A 23911-nucleotide genomic window follows, 5' to 3' on the forward strand; every position below is an offset into this window, starting at 1 on the left:
CTCCAATGATTCATTAAGATACAGTCCAGCCTTCAGGGAAACTTGAGGGGTTAACTGCCAGATACTAAGCTGCAAGAAAGATTAGAAAGAGGAGATAATGGTATAAATCCATTAGACGAAACTTGCAGAGAACATGATATCTACCACAGATATATTAGAGATATAGCTTCTAGACATATTGCAGATAAAGGAGTAGAAAATAAAGCATGAGAAAGAGCTTTTGCTAAAGATGCAAACTTGATTACAGAACGTTTACCAGCTTAAGGTACTGCTTTGGCTATGAATACAAAAGTAAGGTTTGGTTACGTGTATAAGTATGTAGTGTGTTTAGGTTTATAAGTATTTTAGTATTTTAAATATGTATTGTGTTTAATTTTTATGGAAATATTTTTTTACTTTTATAATATAAGTATGAAACTTAGTAGTTTTACATTTACAATTCCTAACGATAAACTTAATGACATTTTAATCAAGAAACAAGTCAAACAAAAAGAAGCGAAACTAAGTAAAGGGCAGTGTGTGTCTTTATCTCTTTGTATACCACAAGTTAAAAGATAAACAAAGAAATAAGGACAAATTATAATAAAGTTCATTATGGAGATTTTATATTTACTATTCCAACCATTTTAACTTTAATAGATGCTCTTGGTTCTGCTGCTACCGGAGTTGCTGCTGTAGCCCAAACGGTAGATGATGTGAAAAAGAATAAAAAGGAATTGGATGAACAAAAGAGACATAACTTAGTAATGAAAGAGAAGCAAGGTGGTGAGCTTCTAAAAAACATAAAGGCCAAAAATGTAAAGAAGAAGAAATTAAACCTTTAAGTAATATGTATCTAATACATCTTGTTAAACAGCTTAAGATAAAAAAAAAAAAAAAAACTTTAGAGGTGTATTTATGAGTGATAAATTACCTAAAGAGCCAGAGAAGAATGAGTGTGGTATTGTTAATTTTGATACGTCTAAAAATATAGGAACACACTGGATTTGTTATTGGAAAGAAGGAAATAGAAAGTATGTTTTTGATTCATTCGGAAGTAATCCACCAAAAACACTCATGAAATATCTTGGCCATAATAATATAGAATACAGTAGCAATCGTATACAACATTTGAACGAGGTAATCTGAACATTTATGTATTACTGACTCATTCCGCAGTCAGTATTTACAGCGAGTAAGTGTTCACCGACTTAGGAATATAGATCAAACGAAAGGACAACAGTCTTCTACATGAGTTGACAGTTAAGATAAGAATAAATAGGATTGAATATCATTGGTGCATCAAACAGCAAGAACAATGTGTACTTACGGACTTTGACAAGTGTGCATTTTGAATTTTCTCGCCTTCTGCTGATAGCTGCAATCTTTAACAGTGCTACTGTGGGTGTGATGAGACTGTGTGTCACAAGTAGAGGAAAGAAACTAGCTTCAGAGCCTTGACTGGACTAACCATTCATCTTGCTTTATTTTACTTTGCAACAACGAATTTTCAGTTGAATTTGTGAACAAAACACTTCCTAGAGTATAACGTCATTCCTTAATACTTTGACCCCCTTCTGCTCAAAAACACAAAACGCGCTTTGTTGTGTATTATGGTATACTAAAGGACAAAACGCCTCCTAGAGTATCACGTCATCCCTCAATACTTTGACCCCAAATTTACGATTTTTTTCAGGCCTTTGGAAGCAGTTATAGGTCTGTAATTTTTTTGTGTATTAACTTATGATCCCGGACTACATGCACACACAATTTCAGACCTTTACGACAGTTGTTTCCTCTTCCCAAACATGTCTTTAATGTCCAAAAATGTTGCAATGTCGGCCCTGATTTCAGCCCTTTCAAGTGGTTTTAGGAAAAAATGTTAAGAGATCAAAGTTTTAACTCTGCACGAGTTGGAGACGTCTAGCAATTTTCAATTTGCTAGGACAAATACATGCTGAGATATTCAAAACAACATGAACGCCTAAAATCAAAAAAACGCAAAATGGCGACAGCCGGTGTGTCGCCATGGCATGTTGTAAAAAAGTAATTAATTGTGGTTTTGAAGTACCCTGATATAGGATAAACATTCATGAAAAAAAAATAGATTTTTTGAAGATGGTCGAGCGGCAATTTTTCTTTTTTCTTGATCACTTTGCATGGATTGACTCTTGGATGAACCGGGTCGTGAGGGAAGTCATATTCGTAAAGGTTAGTTTCATCACTCTGAACGAAGGAAATAAGTGTTATCTATATATTAATTGTTATATGCAACAATTAGTACATTATTTTTATTATTGTTAGGAATAAGAAGAAGAAAAAAAGAGGAAGAAGCAAAGAAACTTTAATTTTATCCGATGTGACCTCACGAGCCGCCTGCGTGTTGCAACAATTTCAAGTTACATACCAAACAATAGATAAAAAGCAAACTAAAACATAAGTACTGGGGTATTCAGGCTGGAACTGACCCCCTTTGACCCTCTATCTTTCCCTATGGTGTCGGTGATCTGGGTGTCGATCTTCTGGCTGACGATTTTATGTTAGTGCCGTCATTGAAATGTACGTCGATATTTTGACATAATCAGAGCCGTAGCTAGAGATTCCAGCTCCCGGGACGAAGTAGAATTCAGCGCCCCCCTACAATCATCATACCAAGGTTTTCCTTTTCTTTCTTTCTTTTTTTCCCTTTTTTTCTGCATATGAGAAAAGGAGATTTTGTTGTTATGCTACGCTCAGGGACGTCATTTAGGGGAGGGCAGGGCAATTGCCCCGCCCTGAGTTCGAGATTTATATAGATTTTATCAAAAGAATAGTAGTAAATCAGTGAAAAACGAGAAATTTTACTTAAAGCAAGGGGTCTTGCCCCCCCCCCCCCAAGCAAAATCTGAAATGATGCTCCTGGCTACGCTGAATTTTTATCAAGCTGCTTGGACAGACCATTGCAACAGCTAAAAGCGATGACTATGTATTCTTTGTTTTATAAATAAGAGCTGTTTTCAAGAGGCTTATTTTTTACTTTTTGTTAAACTAATTTTGGTTGTATACAAATCTACTTGGAGAATAGTTATGGAAATTAACAGCTATTTACGTTTCATAATATCGATAAGAAATGAAATTTCAAATGTGGTTCTAAAATATTCGAAATGGGTGACAGCATTAATTTACAGTAATACGTGTAATTGTAAACTCCTGTAATTTTGCTCTGTATGTGACCACACAAATAGCATTTTAATTTTGATTCTTTTAATATCAGCAATTAAACGGGTTGGATTTGTTAATGATAGACGTTCTATTATTACTTTTAAGGGTCGGTGGTGTGATATTGTTTTAAATGTGCATGGTTCAAGAGAAGATATGGATGATGATATAAAAGAAGTTTTTTACAAAGCAGCAGTAGAACGGGTATTAGTCCAACTTCAGCGATACCATCAGGGTTAAAAGTCGATCTGAAAAGGTAGGGGCGGCAGGACGTCAAGCCGTCCCCGCTGCATATCTTTGCCCATTGTAAAATTTTAGAAACTAGGAGGACGCCGTAAAAAATGTTTGCAGGTGGGGGGACGGCGTCCCCCAGCGTTCTCCGCACTTTTATCCCTGGATACCACATGAAAATTGTATTAGAGAATTCCAATGCGAAGGTAGGACGAGAGGATATTTTCAAACCGATTATACGGAATGAAAGTCTGCATAACGAAAGTAATGACAACGGCGTTAGACTCGTGAACTCCGCAACATCCGAAAATCTTATGGTGAAGAGTACAAAATTCTCACATCTTGACGTTCATAAACACATAGCCCTTGCCAGATGGAAGAACACACAATCAAATTGATAACCTTTTAGTAGATAGAAGAATACAGTCTAGGATAACTGATGTTCAATCATTTAGAGGAGCTAACTGCGACAGTGATCACAGCTTGGTAGCAGCCATAATAAGCGAGAGATCATCGTTGAATAAAGGAAATATTCAATGTCTGAAAACGGAGAGGTTAAAGAAATTAGAGGAGAATCAGGCAAGAAGGGGATACCAAATTGAAGTGTCGAATAGATTCTCGGTTTTAGATGATTTTGGGAGCACTTGTGTTGAGGATATTTGGGTTCAAATTAGGGATAGCATTAACATTTTAGCAAGAGAAAAACTGGGGCAAGTGGAAATATATAGGAAAAAACCATGGTTCGACCAGGAATGCACCAAACTAACGGAGACGGGAAAACAGGCGAAATTGCGTTGGCTACAAAATCCGAACGATATAACAACACAAAATTTTGTTGAACTCAGACGGGAAACTTCCAAAATGTTTAGAAGAATGAAACACGATTTTTTAAAAGCTATAATTAATGAAATTGAAGACAATAGTATACATGTCTCGAATATATATGTATATATATATATATATAAGGACATCAACGAATTTAAAAAAGGGTATCAACCTCGCGCGTATGTATTAAAGAGAGACGACGGAACAAGTCTCACTGATACAGATAGCATCTTGAATAGATGGAAAGATTTGTTTGACGATTTGCTTAAAACGTAACCTAAAACAAATGTTTATGGAAAAAACGAATGCACACAACAGAACCATATGTTCCAGAGCCTAATCAAACAGAAGTAGAAATCGCTATAAAGAAAATAAACACAAATCTCCGGGTATAAACGAAATTGTAGCTGAGTTAGTTTTACATGGAGGGGAAAAATTGTTGAACAAGATACACAAACTCATTCTCCTTGTCTGGAACAAGGAGGAATTACCACAAAACTGGAAAGAATGAATCACTGTTCCAATTCGCAAGAAGGGGACAAAGTGGATTGTAATAATTATTGAGGCATTTCTCTTCTGTCAACATCCTACAAAATCCTTTGAAACATTCTATTAGCAAGATTGATCCCGTACGCAGATGTTTATTGGATATTATCAGTGTGGATTTGGACAAAATCAATTAACTATAGACCAGATATTTACAATTTGATAAATGCTCGAAAAGAGATGGGAATAGAATTTCCCGGGTACATCAATAATTTCTTGATTTTAGAAAAGCTTACGGCTCGGTTAGGAGAGTAACATTGTACAACATTCTTGCAGAATTTGAAGTAGTAATTAAAATGTATTTAAATGAATCTGAGTAGGAAAATTCTTGTCCGAAACAAAGAGATGAGTTTTCGACATTATTATTCAACTTTATTCAGGAGTAAGCTATAAGGAAAACCAAAGATAGCAACCAGGGCCTTGATCAGGTTATGGCGTATCTCTCTTTTTTTTTTTTCAACTATTATTCCTCAGCAGGTTGAGGTGAGGCATATTTTTCTAGCATGGCATCTAATACTTTAAACCATGTCCTTTAATGTACTTTTTTATTATTTTCAGTTTTATTATTATTTTCTTTTTTTTTTTTTTTTTACAAAAAAAAAAAAAAACGGACAAACCTGTAAAAGAATATTACAAATATATATAAAATAAATCTTTTTATCATGTGTCATTCATTAAAATTTTCAGTGCACTATTTTAAGCTGCTTCCTCTACCGCCACTGAAAGTAAATTAAAAAGAATATACATTAATAACAATATAGCAACAAGAGACAGTGCGAAACAAATATTGGTTTGCACAAATTTCTTCTGAGTTTTTCCTGTCTTTTATTACTTCTTTTTATGTTATTATTTTGTTTATTTTTTGAGATCGCACCAAACATTCACATTTAAGACACACAATTATCAATGTGACACTAATACTGACACTAAACACTAAACACAAAACAAGAGTAGCGTCTTCCTATTCCGGTTTTCATATCAGGAATTTTATAAAACTTATTTATTATTTGTAATCAGAATTCTGTATGTTATATTTTTCTCTAAAACTAGTTTGTGTTCCGTTCTCTCCTTCTTCTGTTTTCAATTCTTCTATTCCACATGTTTCCACATGTTTTCCACGTGTTTTGTCAATTCTTGGAACTTCTTTAGCTTTATTTTATCCTGTCTGATGTTCCCATGTTTCATTTTTGAGTTCGTCTCTTATATTTATTATATCTTCTCTAGTTATAAAGTGTACACAAGTCCATGTTACATGTTCGGGTGTGTGGGCCATCCTGCAGATACATGTCTGATTTTGTTCTATTGTGATCCTATATAAATGTGACTTAAATAGTCCATGGCCAGAAAGTGTCTCCATGGTCTCCTTATTTAGGTTTGGCATCTCTTTCCTTATTTGTATCGTCGGTATGTATTCTTTTAGTTTCTGTCCTTTACTTGAGTTTTCCCATTCCCGTTGCCATTTCCTTTCAATAATTTTATCTAACTCTGTTTCGTTATTTGGAATTTGTCCTAGTATTTCTAAAATTTTTGTAATTTCGTTATTTTTCGTCCACATTTTATAGGCCTGTCTTAGTACCTGGAAATGTATTGGTTCTTCCTGAGCCAGTACCTGTAGAACCTCCGTTTACATGGGTTTTATTACATTTAGAGTTCTTATAAGTACCCCTCTTTGTGCCCGATTTATTGTTTGTCTTAGTTTTATGTTCATAAAAAGTCCGTTGCACCAGACACTGGCACAATAGCTAAGTACTGGCATGATCACTGTTTTGTTGTAGGTTTGCAATATCCGCTTAGGAATTGGGTAGTCCCTTCTTGCTATTGTTAGTAATTTGTGTGCTACTTTGCTCTTATTCGTAATCTCCTCTCTATGTTTTCCGTCATTTTTCATCTATCCATACTCCCAGGTACTTAAACTCTTAACTCTGTCTATCTTTTTATTGGGTGTCTTTAGAATAGGACCTCTTTGAATTTTCTGTCCAAAAATTGTATACTTTGTTTTTGTTCCGGAAAGAGTTAAATTATTTGTTGAACACCATTTTTGTAGCTTTTCTAGTATTATGTTTCCCTTTCTTTCTACTTCGTGTCTTGAAGATGCCGACAACACTATCGCTATGTCATCAGCATAACCAACTACTCCTTCTGTTTCTTCAAGTCGATTATGACATTTCAGACATGGATCTATTACAATATCCCACAATGTAGGGCCAGATATGGATCCTTGTGGGCATCCTTTTGTACTGTATGTAGTTATATTTTTATTTGGTGCTATGTATGTTATGTTCCTATCGGTACAGTAATCTATCATCAATTCGTGCAGAGACTTTGGTACTCCCATTTCTTTAAATTGCTTAAATAGTGATGGCCACCATAGGTTATCAAAGGCCCCACTTATATCTACGTATATTACTACCTGATATTTTAAATTTTGTTTCTTTTAGTTTATCTTGATATTTGTTTTTAATTTCTCTATATTTTTCTAGTCTTCTTTGAGTTCAGCATCCCACGTGGCTTGGTATAATTTCCTTGCTTTTGTGGTTTTCGTTTTCAGATTTTGCAACTCCCCATTCCAATTTTTTTTTGTTTTAATTAGAGATGCAAAAAAGCCGGCTTTTTTGAATCGATGGTTTTTTGCACATAAAAAGTCGGCTTTTTTGAAAAAAAAAACGAGAATTTTGGAAATTTTGGCTTTTTTCATTGTCATGATTTTTCTATTTAAATAGCTTTCTTATAGTATACTCTAAAGTTAAATAAGATTTCATGACCTAAATGCTATATTACGCTCTGGAATTCACCATCATAATAGATGGAACACATGTTTTATGAATTAAACATAAAGTACGTAGTATTTGAGGGCAATGTAGAAGATATTTAACTTCTGAGTTATCGACATTTTTTTCTTTTCTACATCATTTCTTTTTATTCATCCGTGTTTCATTTCCTAGAGATTAGTAGGCCTATTCTAACTTCTAGCACATAATTAAACTTGTGTTTTTCAATATATCCGTCAGAGCGTACGTCTGTCAGTATATCTGTCAAAACGTACTTCCACATTCTTGTTATACTGTAGCTGTGCAATGATTTAGGAATAATCTTCCGGATACAAACTTGAATACCATTTTATACAAATAATCAGTAGCGGATTCAGAAAAGTATTTTGAGAGGTGTTTGTCGGCTTAATGTTTGGTTTTTCTAAAATTTTTATTTTTGTATATTCAGCAATAACCTTCCGGATACAACCTTGAAGATCATTTTATACTGATAATCAGTTTCGGATTTAGAAAAGTATTTTGGGAGCGGTTTTTCTTATTAATGTTTAGTTTTTCTAAAAATACCTAATTTTTATTTGAGAAGAGCTTGAAGTTTATGAATAAAGATATAACAAATATTTCGATTGTTTTAGAAAATCTGTAATTTCGGGGAACAAGCTTCACCCGTAAAACATCCCGACCCTAACCCCCTTTGCAAATCCATCACTGCTGGTAATTGGTAATAACAACGATTTAAAAACGAAAAGAAAGGAAGTCGGCCAGAACTCAGTACACGCATTATCATTACATTCACAGATACAATTTAGAAAAACTTTTGTCAAAATGGTCGAATGCGGGGTTGAATCCCGGACTTCCTGATAGAAGCGCAAAAGCTAATCACTCACTCATGGTTGTTGTGCAGTTGTGCTTAACTTAAATATATTCTCTCTCTCTATGGCCTATGAAATCCGAAGGTTCAATGCCGCGTTCACAGAAGCTCTCCACTGACTTCAATCCTTAGCCAACTGGATCCAGTTTTTACTTTGTATTCCTATTTCTGCGACATCCATTTTAATATTGTCCTCCCATCAGCGCCTAAGTCTTCCTAATGGACTTTTTCCGATTGAATTTCCAGTTAAAACTTTGAAAGCGTTCCTACTTTTTTCTATTCTGGCTGTATGACCTGCCCACCTGAGCCTCCTAGACGTGATGACCGTAACGATGTTTGGTAAACCGTATAAAATTATGCAGTTCTTCGTTATGAAGTTTCCCTCATTCCTGTTCCTCTTGGATCCGAATATTCGTCTCAGGATTTTATTTTCAAATACTTTCAGTCTGCGTTCTTCCCTCAAGCGACCATGTTTCACAACCATAAAACACAACAGGCATGATTATCGTTTTATATATTTTAAGCTTTAAATTCCTCGACAGAATTCACGACGACAAAATACTATGAACTGAATAATAACACGAATTTCCTTATTTCAGTCGACATTTAATTTCTTTGTGGATATCATTTTGGTCTGGTGATATTGATCCCAGATATTTGAAAGTATCCACTTTGTCGAAAGTATTATTTGATATTTTAACGCATTCATAATTTGCCATATTACGATCCCGGTGAACTACCATGTATTTAGTTTTCTCTGCATTTACTTCTAAACCAATGTCGCTGCAAGTGTTTAATAAGGACGCTGCATTTCTTTCTATTGTTCTTCTATCATCTCCTATTAAATGTACATCAGCATACGCCGTAACCTGGTGAATAGAATTCAGCTCTAGGGCCTGGTTGCAATCTTTAATTTTCCTTATAGCATAGTCCGGAACAAAGCCGAACAATAATGGCGATAACGCATCTCCTTGTTTCAGGCCATTCTCGACGTGGAAGCTCATGGACAAGAATTTTTCTGCTCGGACTTTACTTTGGGATCCATTTAAACACATTTTAATTAATCTAACTAGTTTTTTCGGTATTCCAAATTCTGTAAGAATGTCGTACAATGTTTCCCTCCCATGCGAGTCGTAAGCCTTTTTAAATAAACAGCTGATGTACTGGATAATATATTCCCATTTCTTTTCGAGTATTTATCGAATAGTAAATTTCTGGTCGATAGTTGATCGATTTCTCTAAATCCACACTCATAATCTCAATAATTTCATCTGCGTATGGAATCAGTCTTGTTAATAGAATGTTAAGAGATGCCTCAATAATTATTACATTCAATTTTGTCGCCTTTCTTGTAAATTGGAACAGTGATTGATTCTTTCTACTCTTCTTAAATGTATTCCATAGTTTTTCTCTTTTTATTTAAAAACAAAATCGTAATGATATGTTGAATTCCTGTCGTTAAAAATTCAGAAACCTTCAGGGCTGGGTAAACAGTGATGGTGGTTATAAGTCTAGGAAACTGCACGATCAGATGAACAGTCTATTACGCATATGATCCATTAACAAAAAATTTGGTATTTTTTTGATTCTGAACAAGCTTAAGGAACAATCAGTGCATTATAGAATTCGGAATTTTACCGATTTTACAGATTCCAAGCACCTGATAGGTGGTAGCATTATTACGTATGTGATCAATGAATGAAAAACTCGTTCGAATATTCATATAATGTATATGAAACCTAAAAATTTCAAGAATGTACAGAACTACCCGAAACCAAGCTCTTAATGTGCAGCTTTTAAGATTATCATATAAATGTATTTCTCTTATGTTTTATTTTTTGTTTCAAAAAGACGGTGTGTGATAATTTGAAGTAAAAATACTACATACAATTTTGCTAGTTATTTGTGTATCTTCTTTTAAAAAAGTTCTTATTTTTGTGTATAAGAAGTTAAAAAAGTATTATATATATATATTGGTTAATCCTTTGGAATTCACAATGTAAATATGTTAAGAATTTTTTAAAAATCTTTTCGAAATTCGTGGTTTATTTTAGAGGTTCTATATTATTATCTACATCAACCACTAATCAAATGAGTTCTTGTGCTGTAGAGAAGCGAAACAAAGTCTGATTTATCAATTTAAAACAAAATTTCGAAAAAAAGCCCAAAATTTCCCAAGCAAAAAAGCGAAGCAGAAAAACCCGTTTTTTTTCCCAAAAAAGCCGGGTTTTTTTCCGAGCCCTTGCATCTCTAGTTTTAATCTGTTTGTCATATTGTTATTTATTTTTTTTATTTCTTTTTTTTTTTTTTTTTTTTTTTTTTTTTGTTGAACTCTTGATAGCGTTTATTATTTCGGCTTCTACTTTTACTGACAAATCATCCACATCATCATCATCATTATTTATATTCGGTAAGTTTATGTTTCTCCAAAATTTTTCCCAATTTATTCTTTTGGTGTTGTAGATTAGCGTGTTTTCTTGTGCTTTCATATATTCTTTCACATTTGTACCGTCAATCTCGAACATAGTAACATTGTGCTCACTTAGCGTGGCCGTATCCAAGACCCTCCAGTTGCATACCTGTTACTTAGTTGTAATGTTATGTCTATATTCGATTCCCCACCTTGCGTGTTTCTAAATGTTGGCAGATGTCCTTCTTCATTTATAACCACTAGTTCATTTTGCGCGATCATTTTTTCTAACTTTTTCCCTTTTTCAACCGTAATCCTACTATTCCAGATTGGTGATTTGGCATTTGCATCCATACAAATAAGGATTTCGTCATTTTTATATGTTTCGCATATTTTTGTCAAATTTATTTAAAAAGATTCGATGTCCAGACTAAACTGACAGTAGCAATTTATGATTTTATAATTTCCCATTTCTGTTTTGAGTTCGATGCTAATTGTCCACGGATCTCTAAATTTGAATTAAATTTAATGTTTTGAAATTCTTGTTTCTAATTACTATAACCGCCATTGGTTTCTCTCCTGTGTTATTTTTGTTCGGTTTCTCCCCCGTGCCTGGTTTATCACTTGTGTTAGTTTTCTTAGGTTTCTCTCCTGCATAGATAACCTCCATTGATCCCATTACTGTTAATTTATTGTTTTTGGTGTAGGGTTCCTGTATGAGAATAATATCTGTCCTCTTTTTCTGCTAATTCTTGAATCTTGTCCATGACCGTTATTGAGTTTCTTGCGTTTATCTGCATGATTTTGATCATATTGTTTGCAGTTAATTTAACCATTTTGATGGTCAAGGATTAAAAATTTTGACGTGGCAGTGTGGCGACTTTGCTTTATGGTCATAGACGATTCTCCCATATTGTTTAGCGAACTCAATATACACCTTTTGCAAGTCTAGTGTCATTTCTCTTCTTTTGTATACTTTGTTGACATGTTCTAAAAGATTGTATGGATCAGATGTTATCCCATTTGCCTTTAGTTCTATTTCATCCACGTCTTCCAACAGCGGAAAAACAATGGTTTTTCCGAGGTCAATATGTTGCCGCACTAAGTGTCTCAATGCTGTAGTTAGCAATTTAGGCTCTTCTAATTTTCCAAGGATCATCTGCGTTTCTATGTTTTTATATAGTTTTTCCGTGTCCTGTATTTCTTTCTTTTCATGTTTTTCCCTTCCTATTAGTAGTCTCTCCATCTTGTCAGATGCGTCCCAATCTGTTTTCTTTTCCATCTCTTTAATACTTTCTTTCATTATTTTTGTTTGTGGATGTTCTAGGTCTTTTCTAACTTCATTCTCATTGTACCCATGACAAACCGCCTCGCTACATTCTTTTTCGTAATATTCAAGTGCCAATTTTGAGCTACAGAGGAGTCTTGAGTCCATTATTTTCATTTTTGGGTTATTTTTGTGTATGTTTTATTATTTTGAATAGTCTCTGTATTACTTCTTGCTGCTTTTTGCCCCATAACCCCATCGCAAGTGCTGGGACGAGACTTTCTTTTCTTATTTTATCTTTACTTATCTCCAGGGTTAAAATAAATCTTAACACTATTTCTAGGTCTTCCAGGGCCGATTCTTTATTTGATCTTATATGGATGAAGTTGGTGCGAAACTTATTCGAGGAGTAATATACTCTGATGACTTTGTCTCCCTCTTTAATATCTACACAATACATTTTGTCTATTTTAAAGTTTTCATGAGTTTTAACCACGTTCTTTGCAAAACCTTTTGGGAATGTTGTCAAATCAGGATTAATGAGATGCATTACACACGTGTTCGTATCTTCAAGATCGATATATCCCCCTTCTATTATAATATCCTTTTCTGCGCTGCTTATTGGTGTTGATTTTTCTAGCCAACTTCAAATTTTGCTTTTAAGAAATTCTTGCTTCTATTTTAAGATCTAATTTTATCTCTTATTATATTAGACTGGCTTTTCTTTTTACTTTTTGTGTTTTTTCCCTGTTGTTTATAAATCAATCTTTCAGGATACTTATCCATCATAGTCTGTCCTTGCGATGGTGCACTCGTAAAACATTTTGTAAGTCGCACAGTCCTTCTCTGATTTAGCCTCACATTTCTTTTTTCTTTTGTGGTACGGTATACACATCTTTGCCTTGTCTTTTTCAGTACAATTTGAACGTTCATGTCCATGTTTTTCTCACTGTATTCAGATTTTTTCCTCCTCCTTGCAATGTTTACTCACGTGACCATAGTCGAAACAAAACATCTTGGGATTGTTACAAAGTCCGTGGACCTCATACATCAGATATATTTTACCTTCTCCAATCAGCTTCCTTCTTATACTGGCGCTCGTTTCGATTACGAGATGGCATTTGCTTTTGTTCTTGGGTCCCGTTCTAAAGTTAAGGGAATATGTTTAAAATTTTTGTTACATTTTATCTTATGATGATGATTGTACCTTGTAGAGCCAGTTGAAATTTTGATCGAAGTGGAGGCCCCCGTCCACCTGAGGCCCGGAACTTGAGCCTCCCTAAGCCCCTCCCATAATCCGGCCCTGGAAGTAAATGCAGAAAAAAGTAAATTCATGGAAGTTCGCTGGGATCGTAATACGGCAAATTATGAATGCGTTAAAATATCAAAAAATACTACTGGCAAAGTGGATACTTTCAAATATCGAGGATCAATATTAACAGACCAAAATCATATCTACGAAGAAATTAAATGTCGACTAAAAGCAGAGAATTGGTGTTATTATTCAGTTCAAAATCTTTTGTCGTCGCGAATTCTGTCTAAAAATTTATGTAAAACCATAAGGTTAAAAAGTTAAAATATGTAAAACCATAATCACGCCTGTTGTTCTGTATGGTTGTGAAAGATGGTCGCTTACTTTAAGGGAAGAACGTAGACTGAAAATATTTGAGAATAAAATCCTGGGACGAATATTCGGACCCAAGAGGAACGGGAATGGAGAATGGCGGAAACTTCATAACGAGGAACTACATAATTTATACCGCTTACCAAACATTATTAGGGTCATCAAATCTAGAAAGCTCGGGTAGGCAGAATGTAACCAGGATGGAAGAAAATCGGAACGCTTTCAAAGTTCTAACTGGGATTCAAATCGGAAAACAATCTTTTGGAAGACCTAGGCGGAGATGGAAGGACAATATTAAGATGGATCTCGCAGAAATAGGAGTACAAAGAAACAGTTGGCTAAGGATAGAAGTTAATGGAGAGCTTTTGTGAACGCGGCATTGAACCTCCGGGTTCCATAGGCCATAGAGTTAGTTTTTTTTTTTTTTTTTTTTTTTTTTTACAGTAAAAAATATTTTGTGAAATATAACGGAAATTTAGAAGGAGCCTTCTTTGCGAATTTTTCAATATTGATCGCATACATGAAGATTGATACATACATGAAGATATGTAGATACATATACTTATATATGTAGATAGATAAAAACAAAACACAAATAGATACGTATACACAGCAAAAATATCCTGGCGATACAAGTAGTTGATGGAGAAATGTTCCCAATAAATTCCTTCAAATTGGAAGCATTTCGTACGCCAATAGAATAAAAACAAAATCACTGATAATGATCAGGCTTTGAAAAAGACGAAATTCGTTCTGTCAGCTTAAGCCCCTATTCTGCAAGTTCGAAACTATTATTACTCCCCTTGTTTAACTTCACTTTTAATATTCCCGCGCAAACAGCAGCTTGCGCGTGTCCGTTCACTCCTATCATTTTCATACCTTCACTCTCACCATCGTGATTAATCCGATTGGGTTGAAAAGCGTGATTAACTAAGCAAACTCATCACCATCATAACGCCGAACTCATACTTTAGAAATAATCTAAGTAAAAGGCTAATAGTTACCGCAATAAACAAACCCTATCTCTAGGAAGTACTTTCGAAGAAGATCGTCTTCATCGTCAGCCTAGGCACACTTCAAAAATGATTTAAACCATAAAAAGAATTTTAAAAATGTAAGAAGAAAAATCTTGTTGTCACTATAATTATATGTCTAATTATAGTGACAAGAAGATTTCTTTTTCTTACATTTTTAAAATTCTTTTTATAGTTTAAATCCTTTTTGCAGTGTGTCTAGGCTGACGATGAAGACGATGTTCTTGGAAAGTACTTCCTAGAGATAAGGTTTGTTTCTTGCGGTGACTATTAGCCTTTTACTTACATTGTTTCTAATCATTATCACCGCTCACAATATAATGATAACATATTTCAAACTTTGACCGTTTCCGATTTTGAAAAGGTTCCATCCTGAGTCATTACTTGGCACCGTGTATATCACATCGTTATTACCAAATCATGTATAAAACTTTCTTTAAGTAATAAGTAGAAATTTGTTGTGACTCTCATTGAAATGTTTGAATTGCGAGCGGAGTGAGCAAGAAAACTTACAAAATGTATTTCTTTACAAACCGACAATAATATTTATTTAAATAGGGGCGCTGTGTCGTTTACTTTTTTCTAAGACTTGTTCTGTCTTTCTTCCTTGCTCGTTCGGTGCCCCCTGCCGTCAGTGCCCGGGGCAACCGCCCCGTTCCCACCCTTCCCCTTAGCTACGGCTGTGGACATAATACGTTTTCCGTTCAGTTCAGTTACGTTTTCCATTGCATCATACATTAGCAAAACCAACAGAGTGTAAAAAGTGAGACCTGACATATAATAAACCATAAAGCGGGTGAAATTGTGTTCGTAAACATTAAATATCAAAATAGCATGAAATAACATATGAAGAAGAAACGCATAGAATATACCTAAATCGCTACAAGCCATGTGCTGTACAACGCAGTATTACTGGATGTCGAAGACGATTAGCCAAATTTTGCTTCATGTTTTCGTTATCTATGTTTCAGCTGTCGATGTTTTGGCAGTCGATAAGATGGTTGTCAATGATTTGACAATAGAGGGTTTGGTGTTGATGTTTTAGTATTTGACGTTATGTTGTCATTGAATTTACGCGTAAGACATGCTACGTACCGTCGTTATTATGTGTCGTCCATATTTCATTCTCTCAATGTTGCGTGTGTCAATATTTTAGTTGTTGATGTTACAACCTGTCAATGATTTGATGTCGGAGAGTTGGCTGTCGATGATTTGGGTGTTGAAGAATTGACTGTCGATAATATGATTTTCGATGTTTTAGTTGTCAGGAATTTGGCTGTCGATATCTTGGTTGTTGATGAATTAGCTGTCAATAACTTGACTGTCGATGACTTGAGTGTCAATGTTTTGGATAACGATGAAACGAACATTCAATAAAATGTACCGCCGATTTTATGTACTGTTGATGAAATGTCCGGTGGATGTTTTAGTGTTCGATGCTGTGCTGTCAATGAATAGATGTGGAACCGACACATTCAGGATCCTTTTCTTATTAGAAGTTCTCTGGTTTTCACGGGGTAAGGTTCTGACTCGTTTGTTTGAGCTTCGTGACAAAATGAAATTATTCTTCCTTAATTCTAATTTAAATAATTCAACATGGTTCTAGCTCTTGCTCATTTGGCTAGCATTTTTAACATCTTAAGTACTTTTAACTCAAACCTTCAAGGTACAACTGTCATCGTGTTTTCTCTGCAAGACGAGATACGAGGTACATTCAAGGTATAACACCTCCATTTTTTCCTCAGGATTGGTAATAGGTAAAATGTACTGTTTGTTTTAAAATAAGCTAGCACTCATTGTCAGTGCGTCACACACACAGAACTCTAGCAGCAGCGGTGAGGATGATTATTGTTTTTGATACTTAGGATACTTGTAAAATGGCGACATTTCCATTACAAGAACAGTGTGTAATCATTTTTTCTCTATTTGCGTGAAGGTCCCATTCATGTCGTCATCACGTGTAAACATTACCTGACAATATGTCACACGCGCAGCCTTGTGGTCGTCCTTCAGCAATCGTAGCACTCACCTGGAGGACACTTTTCGCACTTTCAGGTCTTTATACAGGATTGTGTGTACAAATCCCACGGAAATACCAACTGAAGACGATGTGTTCCACACTCATTCGGCAATCTTCAAAAACAACCTTCTTCACTCGTTCGATCATGTTAGACCGGCTTGTGTGGGTCTGAAATTGTCTTGGTTTGTTGTCACACGATGTTCTGCCTTGAACTGTCGCACCCACGAACGCACAGTAGACACATCCATGACATCGTTATCACATGTCTCACTCAACTGGCTATAAATTTCAAGCGGTATTACAGCACACAAATGGAGAAAACGAGTGATTACGTCACCATTTTGCGAGTATCATAAATATCAAAAACAGTCATCACTCTTACCGCTGCCGCTAGAGTTCCGTGTGCCGTACGGTGTTACCATCTCTGTCTCATATTAACAACGAGTGCTCACGTATTTTAAAGTAAACAGCGCGATTCTGTCTGTTATTAGCCGTAAGAAAACAAATTGGAGATGTTATAATATTCCTGTACAAGGTGCATTCAAGTTATGTTCTATTCCAATTTGTGGTGCAGCTGTTTGGAGAAAGGAAACTATAATGGAGGAAGGTAGGAACCTGATTTCATTATTTTCCATGACAGTCTCTTTCCGGTGATGTTACAGAAAGTATGATTATGCATTTGAAATCATTGGCTTCTTAACTACGTCTGTATTTTCTGATTTCTCGTTAAAAATCGGATGGAAACTGCGTTTCTAGACTCGGAACATGGATCTCTTCTGTCGAAAAAACACTTGTTGAGCAGTCTTGTGATTCGATGTTCAAAATGCTACTTCCTTTGTTACTGTTATTGAAATATTGAATCCGCTCTAAAGCTGTTTATCCTGATTTACCAGTACGCATCCGTGCGAGACATTTTTTTCATTTCATACATATGAAAAGCAAATACAGGAACATACTTAACATGAACACATTTACGTCTGAAATTATCCAATTTTTATCCAAAAGTATGGACGTTGACGTCTGAAAAACAGATCACCCATCACATTATGTTAGTATTGAATTCATAATATTAGGCCTAACTGGTAGGATTGTATTTTTCCGAATATCTTCAATTATAAGAGTATTGCATTGTCATAAATGACGTTTAGAGTTGTAAAATTCTAATTTATCACGCCATTTTTGTGAGTCGTTTATTATTTCATGAGAGCCGCGGAAAATTAGTAATTTCTACAAGGAATCCACATCAGAAAGATTGGAAAACGCTGTTTTAGAGAATTAGAACTAAACAGTGCACACTCCGGCAACAAAGTTTTATTATATGATCGTATTTCCGCGAATTATTCACTCTCGGAGGTATTCGAATACTATAGATTTTTACGATCGTACTAGACAAGCGACAAGATCCCAATAGAAAACAATGCAACTGATTCGTCTGCCTATCCTGCTTTGAATTCCTAGTCATTTAATGTTGGACTACATTGTGCGTACATGGTTCCTGTAAGTTGTCGACCTTTCAGTGTGCTCGGATTTGACTAATTCTTATATTTACTTGAAGGAAAAAAGAAAACTGTTTAAATAGAAGAAAATTGTTAACAATATTTGTATATTAAATCTTTCTGTAATTTTGATGCAGTAAATTCAGCCCAGGGTCAATCCAAATGAAATCGACCAATGATGGTTGCTGACAAAATTTAGTTTTTGATTTATTTTTTTTTTTTTTACCTAAGTTTGTATCATATTTTGGGAGTTGAAAACGGGTATTCATTTATTTTTTAGCCGCGCAGGTTTTGCCGAAGCGGCCATTTTGTATAGGCGCCTGAGCGTATTTTAAACTTTTCAGAAGATTCCGTTAAACGCTGTAACTTTTTAGGTTTTAAAGGTAATGAGTTCAAACCAAAACCATATGAAAGATAATGGAATGGACAACATTCTGTGCTCTGTGGACATTAAGGCATACTTTAGAACATCGGGGAAAAAGCTCTCAACATTGATGTTGGAAACCTAAAAATGACCACATTGGAATGTCATTTTGAAACGAAATAAATGAGACTCACCTTCAATTTTTTGTCTACATAGAGACTACATAATAGACAACGTCCCAAACAAGTTTCAGATCTGAGAACCGTATACTTGATTTTTTTGGAAATTTTTAAACATTGCGAATTTTCGAAAATCGTGTATTTTCACCATCAATTATCTCAGGAAGGACGCAAGTAAAAAATCTGAAATTTGCACAAAATACACGATAGTTGTGCAGTAACAAGTGGGTAAAGTTGCATCACTGAGACGTGAGTGGTTTCTGAGTTACAATTTTTTTCGTTTACTGGGACTTAATATAATGAAGCACATGAGGCGTTGATATAAACTTTGTAGCAAAAGTCAAAATAACACGACAATAATGTTAAATTGGTAAAACGTGCACAATTTATAAAACACATCTTGTATATATATATATATATATATATATATATATATATATATATATATATATATACAAAAAAACGCGTCTGTTATTTCTTTTCTGCCTATAGCGTTGCTGTTAAGACATCAGTGAGGTAAACAGTTGACTACGTTGTGTACATGGTTTGGCACTGATATTGAAAGTACGACCTGTAGGAATTGTGAACTCTGTGGGTGAGAGTTTCCGAAGAACCGTAGTGATTGGCACCCACACCTTGTCATTCGTGGGTAGTTTAAAAGAGGTTCTTGGCCATGGGGATGGAAAAAGTGAACAAAAAGATCGTCCTGACTGATGTCTTCAATTCTCCCAATCAGCCATTTCTCGTCGTAAATACAGACTACGGTATCATTAGGTGCAAATGACAACATGCTATAAGTTCTGGAAGTACTGAAGCACTGCAAACAGTAAATTCATCTGGTTGTGACAATTCATAACATCTGATTTGTGTTTGCGTCAGAGGTACAAATCTATAATATGATCTGGTATTGATAATTCTTTTACAAGTAGCAAATCTCGAACTTCTTGCTGTTTGGCTGCACTTCTAATGAAACATAGATAAATTGTATGCGTGAGATACTATCAACACAATAACCTAAACATCTGTTCAGCTGTTAAAATTTCGAATTTCACACCATTCCAACAACTTATAACTCAGAAACTACTCAAGTCTCAGTGATGCAATTTTACCCACGTGTTACTGCACAACTAAAATGTCTATTTTGTGCAAATTTAGGATTTGTCACTTGCGTCCTTCCTGACATATTTGATGGTGAAAATACACAATTTTCGAAAATTCGCAATGTTTGAAAGTTTCCAAAAAATAAAGTATATGGTACTCAAATCTGAAATTTGTTTGGGACGTTGTCTATTACCTAGTCTCTATGTAGACAAAAAAAATTGAAGGTGAGTCTCATTTATTTCGTTTCAAAATGTACATTCCAAAACCGACATTTTTAGATTTCCATGTTCAGAGCTTTTCCCCCGACGTTTTAAAATACGTCTTAATGTCCACAGAACACAGAATGTTGTCCATTCCATTATCTTTCATATGGTTTTGGTTTGAACTCATTATCTTTAAAACCTAAAAAATTACAGTGTTTAACGGAATCCTCTGAAAAGTGCAAAATACGCACACGCGCCAATACAAAATGACCGCTACAAACAAACCTGCGTGGCTAAAAGATAAAATAATACCCGTTTACAACTCCTTGAATGTGGCACAATCTTAAGTAAAAAAAATAATAAATAAATAAATTTTGTCAACAACCTTTGACCTGGAAATTAGTCGATTTCATTTGGATTGCCCCCCCCCCCCTCCTGTAAATGTTAATCTACCTAATGTGTTATCAGAGGAAAATTAATTTTAAAAATACACTGATTTCTCAACGTTTTTTGACTGACGATGCTTTACTGAGCGCCCACTGACATCCCGTCATACTTGTTTGATTTTTTATTAATAATATAAATTATAACACTGAGTGTAAAATAGTGACTCTATCTAGTACTGAGCATGGTTGCTGCCGCTGGAGACGTTGACTGAAACAGTCTATCTCAAAATGAATCTTATGATAATGAATTTAAATTCTAGAATTTTGCGACACACTCTGTGAGACTGCGTGCACCCCACTGTGCTGCGACACAACGGTCGGGATCCACTGCGTTAACCCCTTGCACTGGAATGACGAGTCTAGCTTGTCATGGCCTCCCAGTGCCAAATCGCACAATAACAAGCTACACTCGTCATAAAATTTAAACTATTGTAGCATCACGTAGGGTTACTATATTGATGTTTTGAAAGTTATATAATGATAAACCATCTATAATACACATTCATAACTTATACTTCAATTATCAGAATTCAGAAAATAAATCGTAGTGAAAGGGTTAATCTAATCTACAATTTGGATATTATATTATGCAAACAAGAGCTTGCATTTAATAATCCCATGCTGTATTTGAACAAATGTACAGTATAATTTTAATTTCAGGTGAAATTATGAAGATATACATATCTTTTGGAGGGAAAAAGGAAGATCTTGGAAGGACTCAACGCTATTTAGAAGATGTTTTTCGATCTGGAGCGGCAGTATGCTTGATTTGCATTGAATCTATTAAAAGGAATGATGCGGTAAGGATATATATATATGTTTGTTTGATGTGCTAATTTCAAATACTGGACTCGATGGTCATTTTTTACAAGTAATTGTGTAGGCGTATTTACCACTCATTACGAACACTGGGTGGTATGGGAAAAGTTTGATCCATGCTTATAGGCTGTCAGTGGTTATCAGACACAAGATCCAGTAGGTTGAAAATTGTGTACATAAGAACTTGTAATTGTGTGAGATCCAGTTGATCGAACTCTAACTTGATGACAAAACAAGTTTCTGGAACTTCTTGATTATTTTAATTGATCTGTTTATTAACCTCATAAGACCAAACTCGGTTTTCAGTTTTTTGTATGCTTGGTGAGAATCAATGTACCTGAATTCAAGTAAATCCTGATACAGTTTCACAACTGAGTGGCTGTACTCGGCGACCCATCATTGCTTATGTCGATTTGTGTTTCACTGTATGTCTAAACCGCGCGTGCCCTCCTATCCTGGCATCTTGTTCCACAAAAGCTCGAACTTCGGCTAGGTGTTCGCGTGAAGTAGAGTGCAATTGTCCAGGGATACCGAAAGGTTCTAATTGTTTTTAACATTTCTTATGGTTCTATACGGACTTTGCGAGAGATCGAAACACTTTTCCAGCCCTAACTACAGTTGTAGATTTCGTATGAATTGTGTGTGCTCAGTTTCCATGAATTGAAGTGGTCAGGCATATCCTAGACAAATGCGAGACTTTTATTTTGCAAAATGTTCGCCTACATCAGGTATTCCAGTGTTGTTATAATCCTGCAGAATCCCTATAGAAAGTACCCTCCCTTTGAAGACAGGCTCTTGAGTTACCATAGCTTGTAGCAGCAGCATATGTCTGAGAATTATGCTGTTCGGAGTATTGCTTGTTCAGCTACTGCACATTGCGTGAATATGCATTTTTGGATGGCGTATTTCTGATTACCTTTACTGTGGACCGCCACTCCAAGGTTTTTCGAATTCGAAGTAACGCATATTGAAATGTACCTTTTCCACAATTTTTGACGGCCCTAGATCTGAGATTACGCCCTTTTGGCCATAGGTAGAGGCACGAGATTTTCGCAATGCGCGATGAAACGAAATGCGTCAGAATTAAGTAATTTTCAGTTTATTGACATTTTATGATATTCTGTGTGTATTTTCATTGGTTTCCATTGCGCGATAAAACGCGAAAGTGGCAGTTTTGCGCGAAGTTTCTAACAATACGCGAAATAACGCGAAATTTTAAAAATATACTTTCATTAATTTGAAAACTTAATTTGAAGTTTTCCGCTGACAGAATGATAGAACGTGGCATGAACGGTGCATTTTGGGTGATTCGGACACGGCTGTAGAGAACGTCCTATGAACTCTTGACAAGTGATTCGTCTGGAAAGTGCAGTTTAGTAAATGTTTTGTATGAACAAAAGTTCCGAAGTGATGATTGTTTGAAGTTTGTTGTAAATGCACTTACGTACGTGTAGCTTCCAACATGCAATGTCAATTGCGAGATTTTGTTTTTCAAGTATGGACTGGTGGTAAGTGACAAACGTACAACAATGAAGGAGGAAAATGTGGAAACTTGTAACATGCTTATGTTTAATGCTTAAACGAACTTGTGCCAATATGTTTCCAGAATAAAACAAAACTTCCCTACTTATGGTGAGCATAGTTACTGATTTTCTTTCCGTTTGACTTAAAATAAATATATATATATAAGTGATATTTTCAATGTCAAGTATAATACAGTGGTTGTTCAGCCTACTTTTGGCTGATTTCGTTCCTTCCCCCTCCCGGGCAGAATGGACTCACCCGACCTGGCTCGTGGCGTCATGCAGTGTTGTGCAGTGGCTTCCTGGGAACGGAGTTGTTTTTCCGAGCGGACGACAATAACGCACAAAACAGGACCATTGTTGTGAGTGTTGTGTTAAATTTGTTTCCATGTGTGTGGGTTTCCGCTGTGACCAAAATGCCGCCCAAACTAAGCCGGTTTTGGGAAGGCTATGTTGCGGCTCTGTATGACGCCCACTTTAGTGTTTCTGTCATTAGAAAACAGTGCAAGAAGAGTGGTTGCAACATCAGTTTAAGTGGAATAAAAATGTTATTGAAAAGTACAAGAGCAACGAAGCTCCACCATTTGGATCATCAACGAAGTTGCCTAGGAAGCGAGAATGCACCAAGGCCACCTCCACTATGCAAAGGAAATTTCGCAAAATGGCAATGCAAGAAAATCCGCCAACACAAAGGTGTATGGCTAATCGTCTTGACGTGTCTTCGGGGACTGTGAGCCGGACGTTACAGCATCAACTCAAGCTGGAGAAAGTAATGAAAGTTCGCGCCCATCTTCTGACGGATGCCCACCAAAAGGAACGAAAGTGTAACGCCCGGAAGCTGTACGAACGGGATCTGGCAAACCAAAGGTAGATGTAGATCGTAACTCTCGATGAAGCATGGATTTACCTTTCCGACTGCGGCAAACCGAGAGCCATCATGTACCGAGAGAAAGGCGCCAAGAACTTAAGAAGGTGGGTCCGTGTCTGTAAAGAATCCTTCCCGAAAGGGT

The 23911-nt window shown here is 35.6% G+C and overlaps 1 protein-coding gene across 6 annotated transcripts in view; it reads left to right on the top strand.

Moving 5' to 3' along the window:
- The window catches only part of LOC145662754 (NF-X1-type zinc finger protein NFXL1-like), a 582971-nt gene that overhangs the window by 116635 nt on the left and 442425 nt on the right, over nucleotides 1–23911 (top strand). For all 6 annotated transcript variants that reach the window (XM_081728623.1, XM_081728621.1, XM_081728624.1 and 3 more), the window contains one exon: nucleotides 21220–21359. In XM_081728623.1, coding sequence (XP_081584749.1) covers nucleotides 21220–21359 — 140 coding nt within the window. The remainder of the gene's footprint in view (nucleotides 1–21219; nucleotides 21360–23911) is intronic.

Source organism: Thermobia domestica, chromosome 10 (genome assembly GCF_964235325.1).
Source record: "Thermobia domestica chromosome 10, izTheDome1.hap1.1, whole genome shotgun sequence".
Classification (NCBI taxonomy): domain Eukaryota; kingdom Metazoa; phylum Arthropoda; class Insecta; order Zygentoma; family Lepismatidae; genus Thermobia; species Thermobia domestica.